The sequence below is a fragment of the Psammomys obesus genome, unplaced genomic scaffold (assembly GCF_907164565.1).
Source record: "Psammomys obesus unplaced genomic scaffold, mPsaObe1.curated_primary_1811, whole genome shotgun sequence".
Classification (NCBI taxonomy): domain Eukaryota; kingdom Metazoa; phylum Chordata; class Mammalia; order Rodentia; family Muridae; genus Psammomys; species Psammomys obesus.
The window spans coordinates 28,731,706-28,754,328 of record NW_026596117.1 but is presented as its reverse complement, the minus strand read 5'-3'; the positions used below and the strand labels follow the sequence as shown (position 1 = coordinate 28,754,328).

General features: G+C 47.2%; 1 protein-coding gene across 3 annotated transcripts in view; it reads right to left on the bottom strand.

The window, feature by feature from the left end:
- Positions 1-731: 731 nt before the first annotated feature.
- Positions 732-22,623, bottom strand: part of Dapk1 (death associated protein kinase 1) — a 150,253-nt gene continuing 128,361 nt past the window's right edge. The window contains exons 20-28 of one of the 3 annotated variants that reach the window (XR_008722758.1): positions 15,532-15,754; positions 14,289-14,477; positions 11,812-12,009; positions 10,821-10,959; positions 9,292-9,412; positions 6,371-6,559; positions 1,980-3,208; positions 1,357-1,519; positions 732-1,110 (exon numbers count right to left, since the gene is read on the bottom strand). Coding sequence is in view for 2 of the 3 variants with exons in the window: in XM_055629231.1 (XP_055485206.1) it covers positions 1,480-1,519; positions 1,980-3,208; positions 6,371-6,559; positions 9,292-9,412; positions 10,821-10,959; positions 11,812-12,009; positions 14,289-14,477; positions 15,532-15,754 (2,328 nt within the window). In the remaining variant the exon portion in view is untranslated. Of the gene's footprint in view, positions 3,209-6,370; positions 6,560-9,291; positions 9,413-10,820; positions 10,960-11,811; positions 12,010-14,288; positions 14,478-15,531; positions 15,755-22,623 lie in introns of all 3 variants that reach the window. The other 2 variants (XM_055629231.1, XM_055629232.1) reach the window with 2 other exon arrangements.

Genomic DNA, 22,623 nt, shown 5'->3' with positions numbered 1-22,623 from the left:
AAGGCCAACCTATGTGACAGAAGGCAGCCTAGTGGACACAAAGACCACTAATTTAGTTGTCAATCTCATCTAAGAAACCATAACAGAAACACCCAGAACACTTGACCACATCTGTGCTCTAAAGCTCATCGCAACCGCCCATAATCTTTATCACCACCTGAAAGGTCCTATGCATCTTGTGTGAACTTTCATAACTTTATTTTGGTTTCTCATGTAACAGCACATGAATTCATCTTTGGAAGATGAATCCATAGGGAAATTGTCAGACTGGTAAGGGAGTTCAAGACACTAACATCACAACAAACCCCTTCTAAATATTATCTCATTTAAGTATGGCCATGCTCATTGAGCTAAGAATGACCACTAAAAATAAAATACAGTGTTATCCAGCCAATGTCATTATGTTGTCCATTTGCAACATGACTTACTACCATCTAATGTTGTGTAGAAATCTCCATGTTTATCAATGAATGTTCATATGCAATCACTTAAGAAATAATTTAGAGCCAGCTTGTATTCCCTCTGCCACATCTAGTTTTATAAATAAATAAGCACTTAGGCAAAGCGTGGCACTTTCCAAGTCCTGGAAATTAAAGTTTATCTGGATTCTGGATTGGTCAATGATGGGGTGCAGAACAGTGGGAGGGGAAATCCAACAGAGAGTACAATTTCTTTTGAATCAAGGACTAACCAATCAAATGCAATAAGCAACAGTTTATTTATAAAACAAAAAAAGAAAAAAACTTAATTATTTTACGACATTTTATAGATAAGGTAAAAATACCAGTATTAATATATATGTATATACATAGTGCATATATATATGTACAGATGATACGGTAACATTACATGCTTCTCAGGACAGAAGAATTAAAACATGTTCCCTCATATAGATTTAAAATTCGATCACAATCTCAATCACCCCAAGAAAAGTTGTTTCCTTTAATTTCTCTCTTTCAGACTTCAAGTACAGGAAGTGATCAAACCGAGATCTCAACAGAGAGCACATCTGCAATGCACCAACGACAACCGACTGCCGTGGATTATGAGCTGGGGTCTTCAGCATTCTTAACACAGGTCTCCGTAATACTACACTGTGTCACCTTCTACCTGAAATGGGAGGGAGTGATGAGGCGTGACAGTCTTAGGTTTCATGTGGATGTTCACATGGATACTTTGAAAAAGCAACTAAAAATTTGTCTTCTTATAGCAACACTGGCCATGAACACTCTGGGGAGGACTCCTTTCTCCTCTTTCTTTGCCAAATGAAACACAGAGCCCCTCCCTAGAGAAAGAGAGAAGAAAGAAAGAAAGAAAAAAAAAACAAACCAAAACCAACAACTCAGAGTGAAGCACCTCTGGCGATGATCAGCACACAGCAAGGGACAGAGAGGTAGCGTTTCCTTGGTGACAGCTCCGGGCTGACTCTGATGATTTCAACACACCCTCTTCTGCAAAAGGCACTCACATATTGTCTGTTTATAAATCATACAGTGGGGTCCAAGCATGGGAGTCTCGCCTACAAATATAAAAGAGATAAGCTGAGGAGCTGGCACAGCAGAGAAAAGGAAAGAGTTACACACTGTGGATAAACGTGTGTTTTGTTTTTTGTTTTTTTTTTTTTTTAAGGATAATTTAATAAAGGAATTTAAATTTTCTTTTCATTGAAAAGTTTGGGATTCCAATAAAATTATCAGTAAGAAGCAAGGTATTAGAGGACAAGAGATGGAGTCCAAAACACTGTTAGAAGGGGCACTAGCTTCCCAAGTGGCCAAAGTAAAGGATGCGGTCTGCTCTTGACTAGGGGATGCATGAGAGGGAGGGAGAGGGAGGCTGGGAAGCAGGGAACAGGGCAGAGGGTGTCTTCAGGAGCAGAAGGAATGCATGGGGATCTAGGCTGGGAAGGATGGATTGCCCCCTACCCACCACCCTTACACCTCGGTCCATCAAGACCCTGCCCAAGCCAAGGCTGCCCTCACCGGGACACCACTGAGCTAATGGAATTGTAGGATGTGCCACTGTTACAGCTTGAGGCGTAAGCCTCCTGGCCATTGCCATCAAGGTTGATCTTGAACACAGAGGAGGCCTTCAGTAAAAAGTCCGCAGCATCCCGGCGCCCCAGCTCCCGAAGTTTGGATATAAGGACGCCCACTGTACTCTCAGGGTAGGAGGTCCATTCCTGTAGCAAGGCATGCACTGGGCTGGGCAGGAAATCTCTAGGCGACCTGGTGTTGATGTTGTGCTTGGCCACCATGTCCGGGAGGCCCAAGTTCATGGCCAGAAGGCACCAGTCCTTTCCCATGGGGTCCGGTGGGTCAAGCAAGCGACTCAGTTTCCTCCGGGTCAGGAGACTCAGGTCTGACGCGTGGATGTCCATGCCGAGACTGGCCTGTGAGTAGACATCATGACACCCAAAGCATGTGACACTGCTGAAGCTCTCCTTGTACCCACCCATGGTGTTGGTAAGCGAGCTCTCCTTCAGGGTCTGCGCGCGGTAGAAGTCCCGAGGCTGGTAGACCATGACTGGTTCGTGGTTTTCCCGTAGCTGCTGGGGGCTCAGGTAGTGCTTCACGGTCAACAGCCCTGGCAAGGTGGTGGCCATGACATTCTCAATGGTGCTGCACACTGAGTCCAGCAGCAGGCAGCACTTGATCTTCTCAGTCTCCAGCCCACGCACCTGCACCTCGATGCCCTGGCCGTGGTTGACCAACAGCACCAGCACCTCAGCCCCACGGTTGGTGATCCTGCAGCCGCTCACCCACAGGCGGATGTCCGCGTCTCCCTCCGCGCTCTGCTGGTGTATCCACCGGCACAGGTTAACCTGAACTTTGTGAAAGATGCCGCAGGGGAAGGGGGTGAGGTGCTCTACGGGGACGATGCGCACCCCACCATACACCATCACCTCATCCTCCTCATCAGCCCAGGAGCGCTGCAGGCTATCTGTTTTGATCAGCGCAGGAACATCCACCATAGTCCCACTACTCAGGTCTCGGGCGCAGATGTCCATGGCATCCAGAATCTGCAGCAGCTCCTCCACGTCACTGTCAGGTACCAGGCGCTGGATGTCTTCCATGGTGTAGCGGCCCCGATAGTGGTGCAGAGCCCGGGGTGTCTCCACAGACAGCAGCTTCCCCAGGACGTTGGTGCAGAGCCAGCGCGGATCCAGCAGTAGCACATCCTGCACCGTCTCGCTCTGCATGATGTTGATCTGCAAAAGGGAACATCTCACAGTCACCAGAGGAAAAGGAAACCCAGGCCAAACACTGCTATCACCCAGAGCTCAGTGCGGAGGCACTCGGAGGCATAGATCTGGCTGAATCCTGCCCAGGCTGGCTCCTGAATATCAGGAGAGTTTCACAGAGGCTATTCCCATAGGGGTAAACACTGCAATTATGTAAAGACAGAAACACAACCAACAACAAACCAAAGCAGCAAATAAAAAAATGAAGAAAGGTTTGGAAAGGAAGGGAGACAAGAAGATGGAAAGATTGGCTTCTCACAGGATCTGAGTCTATAACAAACCCATCACTGAATAAAAGCAGCTATCAAAAGAGATTATCAAGGCAAAGGAAAACCCCAGTGTGAAGACAATAAGCTCAGCCACTGTCCCAAATTGAAGCTGTGTTTCTGGACTGTGTGTTTTACTAAGTTTTGTGTGAGAACAACCTTGTCTTTTGAGATACTCAATGATTTACGGGTAAAATATGGTGATGTTTGCGAAATAAATGAAAAAAAGATGAGAGAACGGAGGGAAAGGAATCAAAACGTAAATAACTGGCCAATGTCAGTTGAGATGTTCAGTACTTGAGGATTCATGACAGTGTCTGTAGTTTGTCTGAGACAGGAGTCATTATACAGTGACTTCCTAGGCCCAGGCAGGGCTTAAATTCTTCATCTTTTTGTCTCAGCTTTCTGAGTGCCAGGATTACAAGTGTGTCCCTGAACACCTAGCTTACATCATGATAATGCAATTTTCCAGAAAAAAAGGCTCAAATGTTGTAACTAACATGCTAATAAGATGTAAAATTTAAATATATTTACTAATTTTTTTTTTGTATAGAATTTTCATAAGTTTGCCCCCGTGATAACCCCTCAACTGAAACAGAGGATAAGAATGACACCCAACGGTGACCACTGTGTCTATTTATTTAAAAGCACAAAAGCTGAAGAAAAAAATGTGAGAAGAAAATGAAATAACACCAGAAATCTGGAAATTTTTTTTTCTGGGCCCTTTTAGAATATGAAAAACGGCATTTTTTCCAGGTGGGCTTTCCTTGCAGTGAGCTCTGGCTCCACCTGCTGGCCGTGGGAGTCTACTGCACTAGTGTGGCTTAGGCCATTCAGCGCCTTCACCTTCCAGCCTCAGACTGGAAGATGGAGCCTCAGAGGAGATGGTCCACTTTCAACAGGGCCGCTTCATGCTAAGCAATTATTGTTATTTCTTTACAGTCGAGACAAATAAAACTTGACCCATGGAGGAGGAAACCAAGGAGCTCGTGGTTTGCAACCAGACTTAAGAGGCTGCAGCTGCATAGAACCGACCCACAATCACGGAGCTTTCCTTTCCTTTTCTTTCTTTCTTCCAGTCTTTATTTCTTAAAGTTTTAAGCTCAAGGGGAGAGAGAATGTGAAATGAAATTAAGAGGGCTATGCATCATGACATAGAAAATTTCTGGTCAAAAACTGCAATATAAGAGAATCCTGTCAAAGGAGAAAGAGTATTGTTGTGGGGAAGATGCCTTTCATGCCTTTGCCTCGCCCATCTTCTTCCTTGCGTTTAGTTACTTTACAGTATTGCTACTCAGTCAGCCAATCAGCTGGCAGTTTACTGGGATTTTAAAGGCTGACCTCGCTGTTTGAGGCCCTTCTGAGCCAGGACCTCTAGACTCAGTATTAGTTCCAAAAATAAACAACTCATGACAAATATAATCTTGATGTGGCACCCAAAACCAAAGAATCCAGCTTTTGGTTTTTAATAATCTCAGATTATTAAATGATTTAATAATATTATTAAATGATTTAATAATCTGCTTCTAATTTTTGCTCTTGGCACATGTGGCCACTTGAGTTCCTAGGAGAAAAGAGGTAACAGCTATGCCATTTTCTGGGGACAAGCATATGTTGCAGTTAGAACAGCTTCCATACTGGACCAAGTGTCACACAACCATGAGCAAAGACCAATTTCTGTCACTTTGAGCGGGTGTTGCTTCTTGAGGGGTCTTTACATGTGTGGCCCTAACTTCAGGCACTCTGCATATCAGTGTCTTGTTGTCCACAGACACCATCCCCATAAACACACCTTGCAGGATTTTCTCAGTGTTTGTCAACCCAGGACCATTCTGGAGCATTTCAGTTCCCTCAGAGCAGCCAGTCTAAGGCTGCCAGGAAAAACAGGAAAAAAGTGGGTGCCTGAGGCAGCAATGGAGACCCAGTTACCCAGGACAAGACCAACTAACTAACAGGACCTAGAAGACAACAGCGAAGCAAACAAACAAACAACAAACAAAGGCAGAAATTTATAGGGAACAGTTGATTCCACCTGGTATGAGCTTTGCACACACCTCACTTCTAATAATGCAACTGGCAGCCTGGTAACCTCCTAGGAATTCAACTTCATCAACACACACACACACACACACACACACACACACACACACACACACTCTAGGACTCCAACCTCCATCAAGCTACACACCCACCCACGCATGCACTCACACACACACACACACACACACACACCAATGGAATAAGCTTGTCCTCCTTTTAACAACTATAAAGCATACAGATTCTATCAATCTAGGAACAAATCCAGCCTGAACTGGTTTTGGTGCAGGTATAATAAGGAAAACTGTGTTCGGTAAGTAAACTTTAAGGCCTCATTTACCACATCATGCCTCTGCATAAACTGGGCATGCATGTGACAAAAATCAGATGCATAAAAGGAAAATAGTCCCAGTGAGCAAAGAAATAACCCAAACCTGTCAATCAAAATAGAGAATCTCTCAGACGTTGTCCCTTGAAGGCAAACTTAGCCCTTTTTTAGGCTTCATAAAGAAGGCCTAGACTCCTGAGCACCTTCACTCATGCTACCTGCTGTCACTCTGGTCAGTGTATTTCTTCCTACTCTGCACTATTGCTTTGCTTTGAAAATGTATTCATGCTATTCTTGTTAACCATGTGAGCCTTTATTTCAAGGCTTAGAGACATGCAACCCAGACCCAGACCGCTGGTAACACTGAGGTGAAGCAGAAGCAGTGAGAAGAGATTCTGTATAACTTGGTGGGTGAGAAGAAACTCATGGATTGAGATAGTATAGGTAGCAGGGTCATTTCTGCTCTGCCACTGGGGCTCACCCACGCCCGGCACTCACCTCCCCCATGCTGTGCAGCTGCTGTGCAATGCGCCTGAGGTCATCCTCAGAGGCCAGGGGATTCAGCTGGTCCTGCACATCATACACAAACTGCTGCAGTGACATGAGCTGGTTCGGTCCATTGAGCTTCCTCCAGGAGGGCAGTGTGGAGATGATCTTCTCACAAAGGTGAGTCATGGGAGGACAGCCCTGGACAAGTAGGGGAGACAGGTAAGCCACTGATAACTGTGACCCTCTAAGCACCAGGAAGAGACTCCATTCATGAAACACAAACCCGGAGTGAGAGGTCAAGCGCTTTAGTGGGTCAGTGCGGGGTCAGTTTCCATCCTACTTTTGTCTTTAGGCAGAATCTAATAACCAGGCACAAGAGGCTTGGTAGTGGTTTTATGTGCAAGGCGTGATCAGCCTTGCAACAATGTTATAGGAATTATAAAAAAATTCCTAAATTTATTTTAGGAAAAATGTTTCACTCACACCTTCCCTACCTCTAGCTTCTATCTCTTCCCTTCCTACCTCACTAGTTAGGTAACCATCTTAGTCAGACAGAAAATGAGAATTTTATCAATATCAGAGTGGATTCACATGGTCTGCTGATGAAATATCATTAGACCAATAGTTAGAAATTGGCTCAAAATTGTTGTTGTATATATATATATATATATATATATATATATATATATATATATATATAAAACACATCAAGGTGGTAAAGCAAGCCAACCTATGCTTCACATTCATCATCCTTACTGGAAACCACACTCCAATGAAGCATTACATCATTAATTATGCAAAATTGTATCTTATGTCACCTAAATTCCACTCTTTAATTAAAAAAAGCAAAACTGGGGACAGGGGATAGAATATGTATTGTTCTCGCAGAGGAGTAGGCTCCATTCCCAGGATCAACATGATGGCTCAGAGCCTTCCGTAACTCCAGTTCCAGAGGATCTGATGTCCTCTTCTGACATTTACGGACACATACGTGCATGCAGTCAACACATTCAAGCACATAAAAATTTTAAAAACTGAAAACAATTTGAAAAGAAAACAAGCAAAACTGTCAAGAACAGAGACAGTTCATTTGAGGTATCACCTGCCTGACCTCAGGACCTGGGTGGGGGTTGGTTTGCAAAGTTGGTAATGCCATAGTCAAGCTCAGAGAAGACTTGCTGTTGCCTGAGGGACAGGGTCATTGATCTAGAGCTGGGCGGTGAGCCTGGCTTCTTCCCTGAGTATTTGTCCCCAGACCACAGTTTGCTGACATGTGGGACCAGGCCTGGAGACCACCTTCATGGGGCAGCTGAGACATGCTGCCACCCCAGCAGGAAAGCAAGGGTCGTTGAGGCACAGGGCCTGGTGTGCTTGCTATATGAGGGTCTTCTGGGGATCCTGAAGGTACACCTGGAGCAAGAGCTGGTGACAGAGGTCTCAGGTATCAGAAGAGGACACAGAGTACAAGGTGGCCCCACTGAGCCAGAGATGGACAGCACAGGCAGGAAAATGGGAACCTGCCTGAGGCTGTTCAGCCTTTTCCATCATGGTGCTCTTTATTGCATTAGCAGCCTTTCTCTAGGGAATCCTCCATCTGTCACACGCACTGACATCTTCCCTCATCTATGTATCATTTTCTACTGCATGACTTTTTTTCTGACAAGAAAAAAAAATACTAGTTTTCAAACTTTGAAAATGTTTAGAAGGATTCCTCACTCTCGAGCTATTTTAAAAACACATTCTCCAAAATTCTAATTCATGATACTTATTGTTTTACATTTGTACAGTTACAAGCTTTAATCCATCCACTCTGGGGATGTGTCATGAGTAGAATGATCCAACTTCTTTCATTCTGAGCAAATAACCAGTTGTGCTTGTTTATTAAGTAACTGTTTTCTCTATTAAACTGAATTTAACATCTTTTCTTTCTCCCTCCCTTTCTTGAAGCCTGTATGTGTACTTGTGTGTATGTGTGTGTGTGTGTGTGCGCACACTACACATACAGCTGTGTATGCCTACACGCAGAAGCCAAAGATTCAAGTCTACTGTCTTCCTCAGACAGCTCCTCCACTGAGTGACCAGACAGGGGCCTTCACTGAACCAGAACTCACTGATTGGCTGAAGCAGCTGACCATCAAGCTTCCGGGACGCTCCTGTCTCCACCCACCCCACTCCTCAGTGCTGAGACCACAAGTGCATCCCTGTGTGCTCGGGGTCCTGAAGATCCAAACTCAGGCCTTTGTGCACTGAACACCTGAATAACCGAGCTGTCTTTGGCTCAGCCTCTCTGTTTGCTAGTTCATTTCTATGGACATTGTGATTTCTGGGGATGGCCTCTAAGCTCTTCTGTTTTATAATCTGTTTCGATTATAAAACCTTTGAAACATGTTCTCTTCTTTCATTTCAACTTTAAGATGAAAATCGCAATGCCGTCCATCGTCCATCCCATTCAGATTCAGGCTAGAGTTGTATTACATTTGTGTAAGTGAGGAAACTGCAACACATGTTCGTATTTTACATGCAATGAGAACAGTCTCATCCAATGTTTTCTCATCGGTTAGCACACATCCTTCAGTAAATTTTGCTAGTGAGTATTTTTCTTTCCTCAATTTGTTACACATACTAACATAAAGCACACCAGAATTGCTGTTGAAACTTACTAAAAGAACTGTTCCATTTAAAGAAGCCAGGAACCACTCTAAGAACTTGATACACTCTGAGGTGGTCCACTGTTGCCCAAAACAACCCTCCATCTCTTATTTTGTGTGTTTCTTGCTCTTCCTGCCCCTCAGGAACAGCAGAACAGCACCTAGATACACCTTAATCTTGGCTCTTACTGTCAGCCTGTCCCCCTGAAAACCAAAACCAACTGAAGGCAGTGCAGTGGGCCGGGACCCCGACCAATGCTGCCATCTCCACAGCGCACTCACTGAGACAATCTGACTCCGTATTTCTTGCAGGTGATTCCGAAGAACCTTAATGTCCTTAGACCCAGATGCCCCGGCGTCCAGCACAAACAGCTTATTTGAGACGTGAAGGTCATTCCCGAACCTACGACAAGAGCAGGAGCTGTATCAGCCCTCAGTCAACTTCAGGTCTTCCCCTGAAGGGGCTGGGTTCCTACTAGCCCCAGTGGCTGATGGGAAGAAAGGTGGAAGGGTCCTGGTGACCCTGAAGATGCCTCTTTGTCTCTGCTATTGTTTGGACTCTGGTGGTCCCTCTAGATACAGTGCACAGGAAGTCAGTGTGCTCTCTCCATAATATAATCTGGGAGTTCAGCACAGGTAAAGGAAGAGAATGTAGGATGATGTCACACCCTCCTGATGTCACATCCTCCTCCCTTATGTTCTGGCTTTCCAAGGCAGGCAGGGGAGAAAATGCTGATGATGGAGGGCTAAGGGCACAAGCAGAATAAGAAAGTCAGTCCCACCACTGACCTAAAAATATTCACATAAGGCCTCTTTTCTTGTCAGGAAGAAAACACTGTATCTCTCAATGATAATGCAAGACCTGAGTGCTAACATGTTACACGATGCTGCAAGTTGAAACTCTGTGTTTTAAAGATTCATTTTCACTTGTATGTATGTGTATGTGTCTCTATGTGTATGGCAGCCTTGTATGGGTGCCCACAGAGTCCACTGAGGCCACTGGATCCCCCAGAACTGGACTTAAAGGCAGTTGTGAGCTGTGTATGTGGGTTCAGGTGCTCTTAACTGCTCAGCCATCTCTCCAGCCCCCACGTTCAAACTTGTTGATGGAGCCTTGGAGCCTGCTCTGGTTTGGGTGTGGCCTGTCCTTCAGGGGTGCCTGTATTACAGAGGCTCTGTCCCTAGTGTGGTGTCAGGGATGTGACCAAGGGGACTCCACAAGGACTGATGAAGTGGGCTTCAGACTTCTCACCTCCTAAGCTAAACACATCTTTTCTTTTTGGTATATCATTATAACAATGGAAATCACTATCAGGCTTTAAGGAAAAAAGTTATATTCTCACACTCCTGTGTAAGAGAAGCAGAGGACTTATAATACTGACAGGAAAAGCACTGTGGTCTTTTCTATTCTGTTCTGTCCCATCCCATCCTAACCCATTTAGGAGGTTAGCGCTTGAATTAGTATAATGTTGCGAAATACTAATTCAAGTGCTAACCTCATAAATCCCAAAGCTTGAGAGAAGTGGCCTCTGTGTGGAGGTGCTGGGCAACAAGAGGAGAGTGGGCTGTGGCCTTTCACCTAGTCTCTTTATGTCTAGCAACATTTATTGCATGTGTACTCATTGTTTTTATGCAAATAAAATTTCAACAAAGGATCCATCAAAGATGAAAGTTCCTTCAGCCACCTACCCCAACCCACCCTAGCATGGCCTGTTGTATCCTTTCCTCTGACACAGTTCCCCAGGCCAGATGCTTACCCCATCCCACCAGCAGGCCTCCCTCACCTGTTCCCACCAGCAGGCTGCTCTCACCTGTTCCTGATCTCTTTCAGCAAAGATGTATCCTTATCATATCCAAACTCGCCTCCAGCAGGCCGAGGGATGTTCATGATGTCAGCATGTGTGGCCACCAGGACAACTCGAAGTGGGTCCTTCAGCTTGCCTCCAAATGCTAAGGAGAAAGTTACCCTGAAAGAATCTGATCTCCTCTCTAACTGATTCTACTACCCCAGGAATGGTCTCATGCCTAGACCATCTGTGCCCACAGACTTAAGGGCTTCACTATGGAGTGTGGTCACTGATCCTGGTACTCCACCAGAGTTCTCAGAAGATAGCAGGGCAGACTGCAGCACAGAAAGCAGCTGTTGGGGGCTTCCTTAAATAGGCTTTGACACACAAGGGGAAAAACTGCAACCAGGGACAGCTTTCACTGGAACAATAACAAAAAAGCCTGAATGCAGCCACACTCCAGGGAATGCCCAGAGGGAAGCTGTCTTCAACTCACACAGGCAGGGCCACTCCTCTCAGGAATGGTTTTAAATGGTAGACAAGGGAGGAATAAAAGGCAGAACAACATCCTCTGGGAGGTCAGCCCAGTTGATACTAAGAGCCTGGTTTTTCTGGAGAAGGAAGCGGTTACTGAGCATGACCCTGGACCAGGGATAGCTGTTCCTGCTATGGGCAAAGTCCACTCCATCATTCTCTCCTCTAGCCAGTGTGCTGAGGTCAGGCCACCTGGGTCTTTTCAGCAGGGTTGCATGGAGCTGCATACTGAAGGATAACCCCTCCCGCTGATGACTGCTCCAGGACTTTCCAGAAGGGAGCAGGAGCCATAGGTGGAGGACTCCACTGTACGCTCAGCAATGATGGCCTTGGTGATGGAGTACAGGAGAGAAGTGGCTATCAAGGATGGCTCGGGATTGGGAGGAAGCCACAGCTGGGAATGTAGGGTCTGAGTGTGTGACCAGCATGAGGACCCCAATAGAAGCATCAGAGGGGCAAGGAAGGAAGGACCCTTGCTCACCTATGGGTTCTTCTACTGGGACCAGAGACTTCAAGAAACTCAGCCAGAAAATCACTTGGTTCAGCTGGATCTCATAGGGTTCTTCTAGACTGAAAACGATGACATGGATGGATGTGGGATCATTGGCAGCGAAGTAGTCATAGCAACAAAAGTACACAGGGTTTCCAGAGAACTCCCATACGCTGAAATCACCAACTCCTGTGGGAAGGAAATAAATGTTGCAGTCAGGAAACACCCAACTTCAGTGGCCGTTGGCACTCCAGGGGCTCTGCACAAGCCTAGTGGCACCTGCAGCGTGTGTCTGTGTGAGTACACAGCAATTTATGCAGGGTGCTCTCCATATGCAGTGCTCCCAGCATCTGTTATGGACATGTCCCTGTCTCGTTGCCATCTATGACTATGTGACTCCCTCCAAAAGCCTTTGGTTAGGATAACTCTGGCTCTATCTGCAGCATATTTACTCCAGATTCTCCACAGAGATATCTGCGTGTTGTAGATATGTGGGACCAAGATGCAGATGGGAAAGTGTTTGTATATACAAACAAGCTTTGACTTTGATACCCCTTCATTATTATCATATAAAGAGGTAGTGATCCTGTCAGGAGAAGGAGCTCAGCACAGAGTGGAAAGTTCTGGAAGCAGAAACAGACCTTCCAGCACTGGAGGCCTGGTTTGTGGTGGGGATTTTGAGAGTGAGGCCCAAATACAAGCTCTCTCTCTCTCTTCATGCTGCCTGACCAGCTCTGTCCTGGGAAGCTGGGAGGACACACAGCTTGAAACAGAGGAAGCAGACAGGGACTTTAACCTTGGTGATCGGAACCAGCACCTCGCACACTGGGTCTCCTAACCAAGCAGCACTGGCATCTCTGGGGAAGCCCTGGGGACCCAGCAGTCTGTGTTCTTACAGACCTCCCCGGTAGTCCCCTTGCAAGCTGGTGTTAAATACTCACAGCTTTGGGTGTGAGATGGTTTTCACTAGGTACAAGATAATCGTAGGGTCTCACCAGTGCGTCTAACTTGTAGCCCCTGGGTCACATTCCAGCATAGCTTAGGAATGTGGTTCAACACACCTGTAGATGATGATGTCATGACACAGTGATGAAGGGCTGGGCACATCTGGACATGACATGATCCTCCTGTGTTCTGCAAGTCTCCCATGGCAGACATGACAGCAGGCTCTTAAACACACATCCCTCCTCATGCTCGCTCAGCACCCCCATCAGACTGACACAAGCCACCTCCTATCCCCCACACCTATCACAGGCCTACAGCTTAGGAGGTCAGACTGACTTCACAGTCTTCATGAGCCACTCAGGATTCTGACTCCTGCTTCATGGTGAGACACTGTGGGTGCTCCAGTTATGGTACATGTAGACTCATACTGGGAGCAGACACATGTGACATCCACATGGTGCTGATTTCTGCAGGCATGCAGAATGCCAAGGGCTGTGAGTCATGGCAGTAATCACTAAGATGTCAAAAAAAAGCCTGAGACGACAGGCAGGGGCTGTCAAAATGGCACACCTGTGGGAGAGACTAGAAGGCCCAGTGAACTCATGGGGTGGGCGGCAGCTAGGGTGAAGGGAAGGGAAGGCAGAGCTGCTAGCATCCTGCAGTATCAGCTGGCAGAGGCTTTGGCACTTGGAGACTAAAGTTTGATGTCTGCTTTGATGGAGGCACTTCTGCCTCAGGCCAGCTAGCCTGTCTTCTTCCTGGGTTGCCCTTTGGATCTGGAGGGTTATTCTCACCCACATCCCACCACTGTGTCTTGGGAAAGTGGCCAACTCTTTTACTAACCTCACATAACTTCTTAGCTGCACGGAGGTCAAGTCTGAGCTGAGACTTGGTCTCTCACTCTCTAGCTCAGGCTGGCTTCAAGCTTGTGGTAACCCCCTGCCTCATAGGAGCTGGTAGTATAGGCATGAGCCACAGTTCCTGGTTTGGACTTGGGCTCTGAGCTGAGATGACAGAATTTAAGACAACAGAATGACTGCACTGTGAGGGCTGTTACACTGAGGCTTGCCTAGGTGACGTGAATGCCCTTGCCTCTTTCTATGTCAAACAGACAACACCAAAACATCCAAAGAATTCCCTATGTGTACATCACAGCCTTAGGTATGACTATCAGTGTGTTTAAACATCACCTTTTACTTGGTTTCTCAAACTTTGAGGGGCTGTGTGAATCATTAGATACCCATCTAAAGAGACACTCAGCTCTACTTTTAGGAAGGCACTAGTCAACCAATCAGTATCTATTAAGCACCTACTGAGTACTAGGTGCTCTGCTAGGTGCTGACAGCTCCCTACCATGTGGTTTTGCCTTCGGACATGTAGGCCTGGGTTGGCCCCTTATTAGGCTGAGCTGGACTTTGGATATACCCGATACCACTTGGTAAAAGCTCCCTTTTGGTGATGAATTAAAGCCCTCCCTGTGAAAGGAAAACCAAAGTTCCTTCCCTCAGAAAGGTGTCTCATACCATTCAAATAAGCATTCTGGATGTCGATGGCTTTGGTGGACTGGTCATCCGCCGAGCAGTGTAGGTGGTGAGATGGAGCCACGAACACTTCCAGCATCCCTTTGGTGAGGCCGGGCTCGAACATCATGCTGCGGCTCCTCACGCTCACATTTTCACAGCCAGGGTACAGGTTGTTAATGCTCACGGAGACTGCGGGCCAAAGGGGTGAGGCTCAGGACATGGTGTGGGAACCCCAAAGCGGGCAGCGGGATGAGAAGGGTGGACTTTAAGACAAGAGGTGGGTAAAGGAGGCAGAGATGGGTCCATGGAAAGGAAGGACTGTGGGGTGAGGGGAATTAGATCCATGTGTCTTTCTCCCAAGCCTCACAAGACCATTGGGGGCTCCCCAGGAATGTCTCATGCCCAGCACCTATGTCCAAGACAACTACCTGAGAGGGGCCGACATGATTAGCAGGCTGTGGGCTCAAGCTAGCAGAGGAAGGCAGGCAATATTTGGCATGTGGCCTTTCCTTCCTACAGTTCAGTGATGAGGTAGCATGCATAAGAGGCCAGGATGGGCTTACTGATAACAGGATATAAACAATGGTTTATGCAGGGCACAATGGTGCATGTCTGTAATACCAGAACTCAGGAGGCAGAGGCAAGCGGATCTTTGTGAGCTTGAGGCCAGCCTGGTCTACAAAGTGAGTCCAGGACAGTCAAGGCTACACAGAGAAACCCTGTCTCAAAAAAACAAACAACAACAACAAAGTAGTAAGTTATGAAATCACAGGGGAAAAAAATGCTGACTGCTGCCCTCTAGTGATAACAAGAGGCATGGACGGAAAACCTTATTTCCGTGAGGGTCATTAGCAATTGCTAGGCAGGCTGCCAAGAGTTCCTCCCATGAGGCCAGAGGTTTCCCTCTGTCCTCACAGACACAACATAACACCCACAGCCCCGAGGGGAGCCAGAAAACAGAGATTTGACAGTCAGTGACAAGTGAGTATGAGGTTCCTCAGAAAAAAAAGTCAAGTAAGTCCTCACCAGTCTAAGTCACCCCAATGCTTATCTCACTCCAGGAGGCCTGAGAATTTCTTCAGTTGTAAGATATGCGTGTGTGTGTGTGTGTGTGTGTGTGTGTGTGTGTGTGTGTGTGTGTGTGTCTTGACTGGTGTCTCAGCCTTTGCCTCCAGGCATCTCTCACACTGGAGAATGCTGAACCCAACAACTTCAGGAGTTGGACACCACCTGGAGCTCCTACCTGTTGGCTTAGCAGCCAGGGGTGACGGTGGAAAGCGTGTGGAGTTGGTGGAAGAGAGCCTGGGCCGGCGCCTTCTGAAGAAACTCCTTAACAGCCCACACTTGAGAGATTCCACCAGGGTGGATTTTCCTGATCCCGAGTGGCCGAACAGCTTGAGCTTGATTCTGGGCTGGAGATTCTGTGTGGGTCGGAGTTGCTGGATGAACAGTCCTCGGTGTGTGTCCTGATGGAAGATGACAGGCCCCTGCCCTTAGTCAAGGGAAAAGTGAAGCTCTGGGCAGGCTGCACCCATGAGCTCAGGCTTCCAGGTCCTGGCTCTGTACTTCCTGCTTGAGTTGGGAATACACTACTGTGCTGTTTCCACAGAAATGTTTTTAACATTAGGAAAACATGTGCCATTGCAGTCATCGTTCTGAAGAGTGGCATTCAGGGACTCTAGTCCCCATGCTGTCAACCATTTCTGCTCTCATCTCAGATCCCTTTCTATTCTCTCATCCCCGGGAGTCCTGGCCCATTAGCAATCACTATCCTTGCCATCTGTTCAGCCCCTGGCAACCTCTGCCCTGTCTGTGCATCATCTGCCTGTTTCTATGGCATCTGGATCCTAACAAATTGGGTGGAAAAATCCTGTGAAGCATCAACTTGGACATGAAATAAGATAAGCCCCATCAGTCAGAACAGCGAGGGGCCTGCTCCTCTGTATGGAGAGGCCGGGGCACTGTGGTACTGTCACACCATAAGAGGATAGAGCCAGCCCCCTCTCTGGGCTGTGAGTTGGTTCCTTGAGAGTTGTCTCTGTTTGTATGAAAACCCTGGTTCCTTTCAAGAGCAAGCGCTCCGATATGTTTGAAAGGTTGGGTTCCTTTATGGCCACAGCACAAGGGGCAGAGCCTGTTGTCTTATGGGACTGGTGAGATGCCATCACAAGGTGAGGCCACCTGCTGTGGGAGGGCTAAAGCTCAGCAGAGTGGTCTTGCTCTTTTCTTTCTGGGACCTAAGGAGAAGCCTGAGTCTTCCCAGGAGGATTCTCAGATTCACTTGCTCATTCATTTTCCCATAAGCACAGGGGTATCTAAGTGTTAAGCTCAGTACTGAGAACTAGAAAATTTAGACTGTCACATCCAGAGCTGCAGCCATATGGACAAACTGACCTCGGAGATGACATGTGTGCCTTAGGTGGGATGTTTTTGTCAAGAGGTAGAGCACACTCACAGAGCTCATCTCAAGTCTGTGCACTAAGGCATCATTGATGATGACACAAGCTCTCACCCTGTCCTCAATACTTGCCTCCTTCTTACCATCTCCTGCTCTCTCCCTAATGAGAAGGACCTTTCTGAAGCCATGACATGTAGTTATTGCATGTCTCCTCCTTCACTGGGCTGCAGGGGTTTCCCCTGTGATGTAGCCTGATGTCCATCCACCCACAAAACCCATCTGTCTTTCATCTCCCACAAGCTTCCTTTCCTGCAGGCCTGACCCATGTGTGGATCGCCATCATAACCCCAATAGACTAAGCCAAGTGAAAGGCAGGGTTGACATCCCGGCCCTGGCACACAGAGTGATCATAGTTTACAGGAGCATGCAACTCCCCAAAAGGCTGGAACCCGCCCTTTCTCAGCACTGCCCCCTCAATGTGCGCATGCAGGGACATGGGGCCCAGTGCCAGTGATCTAGGGAGTCTGCCACAGCCTTGGAATTACTGAGAACATTTACCACTGGTGGGCACTGTGGAGGGATACATGTATTTTAGATTCCACGAAGTGAAGACATTTGAGCCCTGAATGGAAGGTGTGACTGTATACTTCCTACAGTGAAGAATGTTCTGGGTCCCTGGGACTTCTGAGCACCTAATCAGAAATCTTGTTTACAGTCATATCAGCTTAAGACTTCACTGCCTTATTATTATTTTGCACATAATCTGGTAGTGGCGTCGGGAAGGTGGGGGGAGGGAGGTTGGGTAAAACACAGCATTATCGGAGATTTCTTAACAACTTGGTGGCTGGCTCACACAGTATTTAAATCTTTCATTGCTTTCATGTGTTTGTCTTGTGCACATGTGTGTGGATGCTGTGGCACAGGCGCAGAAAGGTGTCAGAGGACAGCTTGAGAGGGGCAGTTCTCTCCTTCCACCATGGCAGACACTTTTATTTCTCAAGCCATCTTCCTGGCCCTGTTTAAATTTCTGTTTTGCCTTTATTCATTGAGGCTGTTAGGGCCCTTGTAGCCCTGAAACCATGCTGTTTGAGTTGTCATGACAACCGCAAAAGTGACACCAGTGGTAAATGTTCTCAGTAATTCCAAGGCTGTGGCAGACTCCTAGATCACTGGCATTGGGCCCCATGTCCCTGCATGCACACATTGAGACACGTCATATTTTACTGCAAATATTTCTCTTCCAAGTTTCGTCTTCTTGTTGGTGAGAGTCTACTGAGAAGTACTTGCACAATTTTCCTGCGTAAGGAATTGACTTTAGATCAGTGAGATGCCATTACAAAAGCTATGCTGTGAACTCTGAGGTGACAGCCACAGAGCTGTGTTTGATCCTCCCCTTTTCAGATAAGGAAACTGAGAACCAAAACTGTTACCCGAGGCCACAGAGCAAAGCAGAATCTAGTACTGGTTCTTCTATCCTTCCTGGAGTGTGAGGGAGGCAAACAGTGGGGAGAAATAGATAAAACAAACAAACAAAATAAAACAAACGAAAAACATTGCCCACTGGGGCACTGTCTCAGACACAGTGTAGCTATGGGGGCTTCTTGACTTTAGTAAGATTTATAAACCATCACTAGGAATGTGTGAAAAATGAGAAGAAGGCCCTCCCTACGTGTATTTCCACTGGGACGTGGCTCATCACATTGGCGCCTCATTGTAATTTTGTTTCAGAAGGCAAACCTTTTCACTGCTAGGAGCAGTAGGGTATGCTCACCTGATCTCAAGAGCTGCAGCTGGTCTGAAAGAAAACAGTGCTTTGCCTAATTTACACCTTGGTTTTGATAAGGCCTAGATCCTGGGGGACCACACATGGTCTCACTTCTCAAGTCTGTACCAAGAGGCATCAGACAGGAGTGGATTCCCACAAAAGAAATCCTGTGTCACCTGCCTCCTGCCTGTGTCCAGGTCCCTTTCATACCTCCTTTTCTGTCCATCAAAAAATGGTGACCTTAGTCAAGAGATTTTAGTGGTTCACAACCTTTCTAATGCTGTGACCCTTTCAACTGGTTCCTCATGTTTTGGTGACCCCACCACCACCACCATAAAGTTAATTTTGTTGCTACTTTATATCTATAATGTTTCCATTGTTATGAATGTAATGAAATAGTTTTCTGATGGCCTTGGGTGACCCCTGTGAAACAGTCAATTGAAAAGCCAAAGGAGCCAAGATCCAAAGGTTGAGAACAGAAGTTTTAGAATATAAGCCACGAGATCCACTTTCTCATTGAGGTTGGCAGCACACTACAGTCTTAAAAAAAAAAAAAAAGAAAAAGAAAAGCATCCTCAGGCGTTCTCATGTCTGAGGGAATTTAACCTCATCTTATAGGAAGGTCCCTTACGATCTTCACTTTGAACCCTGGAGAATCTAAACCCAATGAGTTTGGCACAACCTTGCCTTGCCAGAAGTTTCTGATGGCATTCTCACTTCCGGCCACTAGATGGCACAGCAGGGACAAGCTGAGGAGCCCAGATGGGGCTGACTCCCTAGAAGCCAGTTTCCACCAACCCAGTGAACTGTTTTCCTAGCCCAAGAAATGGCTCCCGGCCAGTTCTAGAAGGTGCTATGTATGTTAATTGGTTTAGAGCGGAGCACAATAGTCCACATACATAGCTGAAGCTCTGAAACAAGACCTGGCCACAAATCCAGCCTGGCCGGACCCTAGGTGCTGGGCCTGATAGAAGCTTGCCCATCCAGCACCCATGGGGCATAGCAAGCTGCGGTAACTGCTACTGCAACTTTTCTCAGGTCCTACAATGTCCTCCAGTGTATGTCCCCTGAGTCTATGAGTGTGACTGGGCCACACAGAAAGCCCGGGGGATCAAAGGTTTAGGTGAGTCCTCTGTGCAGGCTGCACATGAATTGGTAAGAAAGGACACCTCCCAACACTAAAGTGTGCAGGTTGATGACTGAGAAGCTTCTGGGGGATTGTGGATCTGCAAGACAGTAGCACTTTCATCACTTGCTTTACATACTTGGTTGGGGAGTTATTCTACTTGTTTTCTTGCCTCAGACTCACAGAACAACTGGCCTGCTTGGTTCCGGGCACGCTCACAGCACACTGGCTAACACCACACTGGCTATCAACACTCCCTCCCTCTCCTCCAGATCCTGACACCAAGCCTGAACCTGGTGGGTCTCTGGGTTTGCAGTTTTCTTTCTTCAGCACATTTGCCCTAGCAGATTGGCTTTTGCTTTCCCACCAGGAAAGATGACTAAACCCATAGACTAAAAAAAGGAAGCCACCAGTCTCAAGATGCCAGAGAGGAACCCAGGGAAGACACATTTCTTTACTGCATGTGCCGGAAACTGTCAGAGCAAATAGAAGGAGTGAGAATCCTAATTATACAAATGTCCTTCACTCATGCTGAATTTTAATCCCAGACAACTCATAACATTGTCCATTTTCCAAAGCATTCCCCCTCTTTAATATCTGTATAAGGAAAAAAAAATCTGACAAATGTGACAAATGAAGTAAACCAAGTCCCCAAAGCCCTGATAAACTTGGAAAGTGCAGTGACATAGGTGATGAAAATGGACTTCAAGGCCAAGTCTAACACAGACCACTCCAAGTCTAGCACAGCCACCTTCCCTTTCCTTGCATTTAGGGGAAGAGGCTGGGTCTGGCTAGGTGGCAAAATTCAGGCGGTTAGGATGGAGGGACTGAATGGGCTGTTTCCTGGCAGGAGTCTACCTGAGATAGACGAGAGAGGACAGCTTCATCCTGTTCATTCTTCTGGCTAGGGGCAGCCAGAGGGCAGCTGTGGGGCTTCCAGAGCCCGCCAAACAACATTGTGCTGGGAAATCACTCCATAGATGGACCTCACCTGGGGGACCCGCAGGCTCTTTATGCTGAAACATTCCCACCACACCTGACTATTGGAGCCCAGAGCGATGTCACCGACTGGGAGGAGACACTGGCTGGCTCTCAGAGACAGTGCCAAATGTTCCAAGCCCTCCATGTTGAACTGGGCCAGTGCAGACTCCACACAGCTCAGCCCCTTAAGTTCCTACTGCTTATCCTGTGGTCATGGCCTTGGCCTATGTGGCCATATAATCACATGGTCCCTAGCAGTTCTATCCCTCCAAGAAGGGAAGGTCCTGAGGTCCCCTGGATGACAGGCTGGAAAGCCCTCCCTGGGCCTGTGTCAGCCCCTCAGTGCACAGTGATGAGCACAGACTCTCTAACTCTCATGTTGGCTTCCACTGGTACCAGTGACAGATGGATTTAGTTCTGTCCCCATAGGCCAGTCCCCACATTTCCTCCACAAAGGCTCAAAGTTACATTCCTAGTTGGTGAAAACACAGGGGGTAGCTTTTGATAATACTCTAGGCAGCGACCGCATGGAAGGGCACCCACGTGAGGGAGGCCAAAAACCACCTCTCCCCTGAGTGGCTCTAACATGGGCAGAAAACACAGCACGGTGTGAGAGGTAATCTTCTGCTTTCACAAAAATGAAAGGAGAGAAGAGGTGAGAGAACAGGGGCTTGGAGGCCAGGGACCAAAATCTTCTGCAAAGACAGGACTCCCACCCACTTGCAATGCCAGCAGTACCCTGGTCAGAGCTACTGTGGAGCATGGCAGGAAGGCAGGCAAGCACAGCAGACAGGCTGTAGCCTTCCCTCCTCCCACACGGTAGTCTCTTTGAACATCTCTTCTCCTGGTGACGTAAGTGATAACTGCAAACAAACGCACCCCTGACTTTCTCTGCAGGCACTGGAGGCTTCTGCAGCAAGCTGCTGCCCTCACTCTTCAATCCCCAAGGCTGTTGCTTTGACTTCTGAAACCAAATCCTCTGATCAGGTGTTTTCAAGTGCTGGTGAGTTATTTTATTCAGGTACATCTGAGAGAATATTATTTGGTTCAGGACTTAGTTTTTACATCCGAGAGCTCTGAACAAAAGAATGGATTAGCAGGGCCCTGCCTCACACCAAGAGGATGAAGCCTAAAGTCATACATGGACAATGAAGGCAAGTGTGGGTCCTGTTGAACAATAACTCTAAAAAATCCTGCCTGATGGAACAGAAATGCCAGCTCAGAACACTGGGGAGTAATCTAACCAGTTACAAGGTAGGGTGACTCGCACAGGCTCATGGAGATGTCTCCATGATGGCTAGAAATACACACTGCAAAGGCCTGGTTCCCACAGAAAGACCAGGAAAGTAGACGTGTCGTGAGGTGGGTCTCTCCGCTCTGCCCTAACCCTTTCAATCTCTTTGAGGCCAGGCTTCCCTGCACGGGCACCCTCCTCTGTGAACCCTGGAGATATAAGATGACAGTTCTTCAGGATTTCCACCACAGTTGCCAAGGTCCATTCTGAAAATGCTCTTCAGGATGCTGTGCCAACCACAGAGTAAACCATGTGGTGCTTACTGTGTGCAGGTGCTGTTCTCAAGCCATCATTTACCTCAGTCTTTCAGCCCTCATTACCATTCTTTGAAGTGGCACCTCTTACCATGGGTCAAATGCAGATGCCGAGGCACAAGGCTGGTGAGCAATGAGCCAGTTCATCCAGCAAGAGCTTCATGGAGCTGGGTTCAGAATGCAGGCCATGTGTGCTCTTTAGTTCTTGTTACTTTGCTACAAATCAGAGTCACTTCAGAAGAGGAATCCTCGATTGAGGAATTGTCTCCGTTAAACTGACATGTCTGTGAGGCATTTTCTTTTCTTTGTTGTTTGTTTTGTTGTTTGTTGTTTGTTTTTCAAGACAGGGTTTCTCTGTGTAGCCTTGTCTATCCTGGGCTCCCTTTGTAGAGCAGGCTGGCCTTGAACTCATAGCAGTCCACCTGCTTGCTCTTCTGCCTCCCTGAGTGTTGGGAACACAGGCATTTTCTCGGCTCATTTTCTTGATTAATGATTAATTTGGGAGGGTCCTGCCCAC